This window comes from Theobroma umbraticum, unplaced genomic scaffold, assembly GCF_002168275.2.
Source record: "Theobroma umbraticum cultivar Fairchild unplaced genomic scaffold, ASM216827v3 scaffold_2.0, whole genome shotgun sequence".
NCBI lineage: Eukaryota > Viridiplantae > Streptophyta > Magnoliopsida > Malvales > Malvaceae > Theobroma > Theobroma umbraticum.
The window spans coordinates 440,914-449,543 of NW_018397277.1; the positions used below are offsets into that span (position 1 = coordinate 440,914).

General features: G+C 33.0%; 1 protein-coding gene across 1 annotated transcript; it reads right to left on the reverse strand.

Annotated features, from left to right (window-relative positions):
* Nucleotides 1-4,627: 4,627 nt before the first annotated feature.
* Nucleotides 4,628-8,250, reverse strand: LOC110427683 (sodium/hydrogen exchanger (DUF1218)). The gene is made up of 3 exons (XM_021443232.2): nt 8,002-8,250; nt 5,952-6,157; nt 4,628-5,015 (listed from the first exon to the last, which is right to left on the reverse strand). Exons 1-3 carry the CDS (start codon nt 8,101-8,103, stop codon nt 4,748-4,750), a joined length of 576 nt encoding a protein of 191 aa, XP_021298907.1. The 5' UTR covers nt 8,104-8,250; the 3' UTR covers nt 4,628-4,747.
* Between the last annotated feature and the right edge of the window lie 380 nt (nt 8,251-8,630).

Sequence of the window (8,630 nt, forward strand, 5' to 3'; positions counted from 1 at the left end):
GCTTGACAGAACTAACTTCTTGTACCTAAGGTTTTGATTTTTCTATGTCACCTTAAAGTCTAAAACTTTTTATTTCTTGAGAATCAATTCTTTATTTCCAAGGTGTCAATTCTTTTTAGCTCGATTCAAAGTTTACGCCTTTTTAGTTTTCTTAAGAATCGACCTTTTTTTTCACTAGGTGTCGATTCTTCTTTGTAGTCAAGCACCAAATTTTAAGTTTGAAAATGGTTTTTGACACTCCATTCTTATCCATTCACCCATTTATTTCTTTTCTCCAATTTTGTGATTTTTTTCTTTAGAGCTTTAGGAATCGACATCTAATTCTCTAAGAATAGATTCTTCTTTTCAGACTTGTGCTTGTTGACTTATCCTTTACTTGGAACTATTATCTACATCATGGAGAATCAATTCTTTCATGCTTGAACTTCATCAGTTTGCTCTCAGTTTCTCCAAAATCAATTCTTCCTCTCTAAGTTGTCGATTCTTTCTTTTTCCAATAGCTTTTACACTTTCCTGAATTGACTTTTTCTTTTTAGAGAATCAATTCATCCTATAAGAAGAAAAATAGATTTTGCTTTCTGTATAGTTGAGAATTGATTCTTTACTTTCAAAAGGTCAATTCTTAAGGCTGGTAATTTAGAGTTTGAGTTTGTCTAAAAGATATTTCTTTGCATAATTGACTTCAAAACTTTTAAGGATTTTTTTCTAGTTTAAAAACATTTTTTAACCATTTTTAAAGTATATTTAGATCAATCAGTTTTGTTATTTCAAAACCAGGGTAAAGCTAACATATATTAATATGTTTATGTTGGTATATGCCCTTGAGCCAATTAGATTGGTCAAGGAATATATATATTGTCATTTAATGTACATTTAATCGCATAAGTTTATGTGATAGAGGTTTTCCTTCATGTTAGTGCAATAATAAGGAGTTATTAAGTACTAATTAGATGAAGCCTATGTAACATAAAGGTCTTGCAAGAGAATTATAAAGTTGTTATAATTATGAGATCACTATGCATCAAAGCCATTTTCCTAAAATTGTTTTTGGTCATTGTATTGTCAAGACAAGGCATTAACAATACTCAAAGATTGGTACATGTTAATTCTCCTTACTTGGGAAGTAAGCAATCGATCTCATAGATTAAGGTATATGGGATACTTGAGGATAACATGTAGATGCTTGTTAAAGAAGAAGTTCATTGAGCATGCCCCACTATGCGAACTCCATTTGGTATTTCACTCAAGTGTCTATGAAAAGTATTTTCATGTGATAGTCGTGTAACTAGTTCTTAGACTTGAGACACTAGGTCATCTTGTATGGGGAATGGCATACTTTGATTTCACCCTGATGGGTTTGAAAGCAATCAAATGCCTAAACAGAGTATTTTTGGGTATACCCTGAAGCATGCGAAGGTGAATGAATGGTCAAGAAAGGATTAATCACCCCAAGTGATATGAGGGGATGTATCTCACTTGTTCTCAATTCTTGATTGACTTGTATAAAGTCTTTGGCCAAAACATGATGAATTTGAGGAAAGTTAGTTTCCTAAATTCATAAGGTTAGTCATGAATTATGAGAACTAATATGGAACATCGTAAGTAGACACCGAGCCATGCTTAGTGACATATCCAGGATATTTGATGAAAGGACCGTATTGCACTGAGGGGCTTATCACTGAAAGGCTTTGTCAAAATCTTTAATTGACTCTCTAACATTTGGATGGTCATGATGTATTACTAGATGCCACTCATGATCTATAAATATAAATTAATTATCAAATTGATATTTGATTATGATTTATATTTAATGCCAACATGTTAGAAGCCTAATAGGTCACACACATTAAGTGATATGATTGTGATTAAATAAGGATAATTATTTAAGTTGGACTTAATTGAAAGTGACCAAAATAAAGTGAAAAATTAATTAAGTTCTCAGAGACTTAATTAAATTAACATAAAACTATTATATTTAGGGTTACAAATTAGTTTGGCTATATAAATATGCTATATTAACAAACTAAAAACTTGAAGCCTCCAACCACTTTTCAACAATTTCATAAAATAAGAAAAAAAATAGTTTTCTTTGTCTGACAAAAATAATATTCTGCAAGAATTTTGGTCTTTTTGTTTTAGAAACAAAACTTGCTAGTACAAGTAAAATTCTACCTTGGAGAAGGTCTTATTCAGTCACTGTGTGGATTACTGTTAGAGGTCAAACACTTGAGCGGTTAAAAATTTGACAAATCTTAAAGGTGAAAAAGTAAATATTTTGAATTTAATTGGCTCTTGATTACGATATCTAGAGCAAAGTATGTAACTCTTAAACCTATGAGTGTTTATAATTTATTTAAAAGTTATATGAAAAACAAAAATATTGATCTTGTAAGATTCGACTGTTTCTTTAATTAAATATTATTTTATTTTTTCGCTGCATTATATTTTAATTTATTGATTATTTTTAATGTTTGAGCATGAGGTCGAATCCCAACAGTTTATACATGTTATATCAATATTTAATGTCTTATCCATGTAATGATATAGATACATTGACCATCATTAAATTATTTAAATTATCTATATTAATTTAAGAATTTAGTATTGATTTTTTTATTTATAATCACTAATTTGATATGATGAATTAAATTTGTTTTTGGAGTTGTTAAACTTTTTATGCTAATATATAAGATGAAGATGCAATTTGTATATACTTACTTAAGTGTATTAAGTTCTGGTCTTTGGCTTCCAAATTAAAACTCTTATTTGTAGTTCTTATTTGTAGACTAAAACTCTTATTTGTAGTTTTTAATTGTTCAAATCATTATAAAGATTAATGAAAGTCTGCACTGCTACCTTTTTCATCAAATGTTTTATTTTCAATATGTAAATTGAACAAAAGATTAACATTGTTTTGAGTTTAGGGTTTGCTTTTCGTTACATTATTATTCTTTTATTATTCAGTTACCTATCTTAAAATTTTCAAAAGAAATGGTTGTGGTAGTAGATTATTATTATTATGATAAGGAAAGAATAAGTATCAATTAAACTAACAATCAACTATTCAACTTATTTATTCATAACAAAAGAAGAAATTAGAGATAAAAGAGGCACAAAAAGCTATTTTGATTATTTTTAGAAGTTGATTCATAATTACAAGATTGTCTACAAGTACAAATTTGATTTGTTTTTTATCTAATCTAATTTAGGGTTTAGAAAGGTAATAATTTTAAACTTAATGAATGTGAGAAAATTAAAAAAATAAAATGAGCAGTGTTGTTGACAAAATGGTTTCTTATATAGCTAGAAAGGCAATTAGATTTCGATATACCAAGGTTTATCTAATATATGTCCGGGGAGGCCATTCAGCTTCTTTTTTTTTTTTTTTGCCATGAATTTGCTCTTATATGTTATTAAAATATCATAAAATTCTTTTAAAACTAAACTTGGCGTGCTTAATAAATTTGTAGACACTATTATATTACAATATAATGGATAAAAATCATAAATTTAAGCAAAGCAAGCTGTCTTAGCTTAGTTAATAAAGTGCTTGTTATTTAGAAAGGCGGTGTCCATACTTTGGATTTTTCTTTTACTAATTTTAATACCGATTAATTTGATAATTGAATCTATTTAACCCACTTAATCAACTTTTTAAACCCAGTTAATTCTTTCAATCACATTTTATTAATTAAATCAATTTTAACCGACCCTTACTCGCTCCTGTAAAATCTAAATCCAAGTGTTTTTGCGTGTAAAAGATAAGAAATAACTTTGCAGACAAAAATCACGGCAAAATTTTTTTTCTTTAGTTTTTGTGTTGAGTACAAGATGAGAGCAGTGCCAGATAAGAATGAATGAAAGATCTACACGGGTATGGAACAGATTGACAGCAGGCATCTGCCTCAGACATGAAGTATGGCTCTTAAAAACTTGGTCTAATAAATCAAAGACATGAATTGTCATTTCACTTCGTCAAGAGGAAATAAGGAAATGACCTATGAATATGACCCCAAACCAGAGTTGCCTGTAATAATTTAGGGGACGCAAATTTGTCATGGAAGGCATATGGCCAGTCTATGCTTTGACCACCCATAGGCAAGGCGTGCTTGGACCAGAACACAGTCGTACTAACTGTAGTACATGGTAGCGCTAACTTAAGTCTGAAAATTATCATGGAGACCGATCCTATCCTTACCAATTAGAAGTTGGCTCAATTAATAACTCAAATCGATTTGATAAGGGATACCGTCCTCTCGTTACTAACAAAAAGTTGTATTGAATGACAAGTTCATCCACCTTGATAGTGAATGATTTTAAGTTCTAGTTTTATCGGCAGCCACTTATTTACTCGTACTACTCCTGTAAGACGCCATACACTTGAGACTTTGGAGAGACTGAACACCCTGTTCGTTTATCCCAGAACGAAGCCAGTTGCAAATATTGTTCACGTGAACATTCTCGTCGATTATCACTTGGCCAAGAGGGATGGCTGGCATCCAAGGTCAATGCCAGGCTCATGACAGTGCATACTCGGTATCTTTGATCTGACCACAGTGTTCTCAACAAATTTATATCTTCATCCACCCTTCAATTGACACTGAACATTCATAACTACGCTATAATGTCACCAGAAAAAGCACTAGTATATCAGAATAGTGTTTTAATACAATGGCAATCAAACTTGCATGGAAACAAGAAGCAAAACTCATCTACACCTGGTCTCTGTCGTTTATTAATTTAAAATTTATGCATAACCAGTCATCCCAACAGTTGAGCTTGCACGATTTGCCTTGTGAGCAGGCGCTGCTGTGGTTGCCTTGGTAAAATACATGTAGTAGTATACGTTGAGAATCATTGTTGCAACTACAAATACTGCTCCTGCAATAAAGACACCTTTCCTCAATGTTTCACAGGAGAAATTCTGGGCATAAATCATTCCACGATACTTGGTGTGGTAAGCATTCCTTGTTGCACCGGCAATTAGACATGCTTCTGCAACCAAGAAAGTCAACCTGAAAATGCAAGTCCATGAAGAATTACACGGGAGAAAAGATATCTCCAAAAGTGTTCTATGTAGCACCAACAATCAGCCTCCTCAAAACAAACAGGAAATGCAGAAGGCAAATAGAGACAATTTAAATTTCAGAATATTCGGCTAGGGGCAGGGCTAGCCAAGTTTTGTTTGGGGGGCCAATGACGAAGAGGACTCCATGTAAACAAATACCATAAAACATTGAGAGAGGGACAAAATTACAAACAATTATCCTTTGACAAATCATATATCATGTTCACTAACATCAATAACAAGCATAATGTAAAATAACTATTGGAACACAATTATATATGACCATTCATGATCAGATTATATGTTTTATCCATCAAGTCAAAAATAATTTATTCAATTACAATACCATTTGATTCCTTAAATGAGAACTAAGAAGGAAGATGATCAAAGACCAATAAAAATTATATTATAGGCTTTAAGTCCTAGACCCCTTAATTTGAAAGGATGGAAGATGGTGTCTTAACTTTGAGCATCATTAAACCAATTAATTTATCAAAAGTTAGAGAATGCTCTGGAGAATGTAGCAAGTATATAGTAAAAAAATATAAACATTTTAAAAATTTGGGGGAGGGAGGGGGGTTGGGGGCGGTGGATAAACAACCCTTCCCCACTGTACTCAGCCATACATATGAGCACAAAGCCACAGACATAGACGATAGGCAACCTAGCATGAAAGACAATCAATGAGATTCCAGCATAAATCAATTAGTCAAATGATAGAGAAGCAAATAGTACGACACATCATCACTTGGATTTCACTAAAATAAGTGAGCACAGAGTGTGCAAAAAATTGGACGGCAAGCATTCAGAAATGAGGAGCTCCTGTTTATTTTTAATGAGTGATGGACGAACATTTTGCATTATGTCAACCTGAAATTCTTACCATGATGAAACAAAATAGATGATGGACCAAGCTCGATCACTGCCTGGAGCTAAAGGTCTCCCAAAACACATGCACTTCGTAACACCCATCAACAGTGATTCACCGGAAAGAAGAAACAAGAAAGCACCTACTCCATAGCCAGTGGCAACATCTGAATTGTAGACACAATATGTAGTATTTGATATGTCATCTTTAACTATGGTGCCCTGTAATGCAACAAAACAGAGGTTCAAAGTTCATAAATTAAGTCAATGCATATTAAGTGCACAGATATAGACAACAGAACATCTTATACTTTGTTCTTCTACTCAGGATATGAGATGCCAGCAAGTATATTTTCCTTGGTATGATGTTGAATTAATTACTTATTAAACAAGTACCCATCAGTGTGCTTCATTAGGTACCATGCACAAAAAATTTTGAGCCTTACAAAAAATCTGCCCTAGATATTAACCGCAAATAGAGATTCCTCATAATCAATGTGCATAAGAGCATTCACAATTCCACATGGCATTCCCTTAAAAAATCCAACCATATTTCTACCTAAATCAAACACCCATCACTCTGGAACTAGCCAAGCACAAATATACACATGTTTCTGACCATATATATTCAGCCACAATCTATAAAAGTATCAATTTATACATACCCAGCAATTGTATGATGCAGGTGCTGGACAGTTACTGCATCTAATGAGGTTGAAAGAAGCAATGTAGCCTAATCTACATTAAGATAATGTAGGTTCACATATATATGCCACTTACTTCATATTGTCAAGCATTTTCTCTTGATATCTCGCATCAATATTAGCAAGCATATGGCTCTTTGAAGGAAATTGAGTATCACTAGCCCGGTAGAATATGAACAAGTAAATTGAGGTGCTATTCTGTTATTTACCTTTTTGTTAAATACGCTTAGTCATGCTATAGTTAACAAATTTCAAGAAGCAAGAAGTTAATTTTCATAAAGTGCCAGTTGCACAAAAAATGATTTTATATTTCCTTCTCTGCGGTGAGTATTTAAATTAGCCTATAGCGGGTTATAGGAATAAAAATCAAAGAAAAAAATTACTATTCCTAGACATTGCCGATCTGATGTCTCACCAAGAAGGGCCTACCACCATGTGTGCTTGTACAGCAGTCACAGCTGTGCCAGATCAAATACTGTATCAATTACCAGCAACAGCAGAAACCGGCCATGGGAATTTCCCCAAATCAAAAATGCATACCGATTCCATTCAAACAAGGTTCCATATACAACCAAGCATACGTGGCATATATGTCTGTTAACCTCTGCCATTTCATGTGCTGCTTTTTGAGTAGGCAAAGCCATGTTCTCGTGGTCAAGAAGGTAACCATTATAAAATGTTATCAGCGACAAGCAGTACCTAGATATTGATATAGTTATCTGATTCTGGCCTACTGATATGAAAAAATCAACTTGGGGACATTAACAAATAACAATTCTTTTGGTGCACAAAATACTATAAGGTACAATGGGGGAAAAAGTTAGCCCATTCAATTAGAAATGGGAAATTGAGATGCTCCAAGGAGGAGCTTCTCGGTTTTGCTAAAACTGGATTTAACTTTTAAACATTTTATGTTAGATCAGGCACATGTTCACATTGATTTTCAGGGTCATGGCAGGAATGAACAAAAATATCATCACTAGAAAGAACAACAAACATATGTTAAGAGTAAACCAATGACCTTAATTAATGATAGTAAAGGTAGCCCTTCGACTAAAAAATTGATAACAGAATATAATAACATATAGAATTACTCAAAACTAAAACATAATTTAATAGCAAAAACCCAAAACTTAAAAGCAAACCATCCTAACAAAAACCCAACAAAATTCACTCGGAAACCCACAGATCTCTGCATATCACACTCAGAAAAGCCTTATTTCCTTGTGCGCTAAAACCATCAGACAACCAAAATGCAACCACTAAAGAAAGATGAAAAGTAGAGAAGATTAGAAGTTTAGTACGAGCTATTTGAGCTGAAAAGAGTTGAAAAGAGGAGAAGCTGGTAAAGAATGGGCTTACAACACTTCTTCTTCTCTCAGCAGCAATGGCGAACCCAAATGCCACCAAGCTAAGGACCACCACCAAAAGGTACACCAGGGTCGAGCCCTTTCCTTCTCCCATCTCTGCTTTGAGTTAAGAGAGAGCGAGCGAGAAAAGATTGAAGAGTGAGCAAAGAAAACAGCCTTGTTTAGCTGCTTGCTTGGTTTGAAGTGGAAAATGCAAGAGTTATTACCATGAGCAAAGCAAAGTGAGCGCCCCGACTTACTTTGTAAGCGGAATACTGGAAAAGCAGTGAAAGGCTACTTTTTCAAAAAGCTCCCAACTATAGACCCACGCCCATTTTCCTCCTGGTTTCACCACGCGCCAGTCGAAAACAAAGAACATGACTTGCATCGGGTTATTGCCGAATTCGAGCTCAGGTCAAATTTGGATAATTTTAAATTTTATTATTTCGATTCGGAGTTATTTTTCAGTTCAGATCTTTTCAAATTTCATTATATTTGGTACATAAAATGAAATAAAATAAAATAAAATATTGTTTTATATAAAATAAAATAAATAATGAATAAAATTAAATGATTATTATCGATTTTAATTTATGTAATGGAATAAAATAAAAACTGCTGTTATAATTCATTCTGATCTTT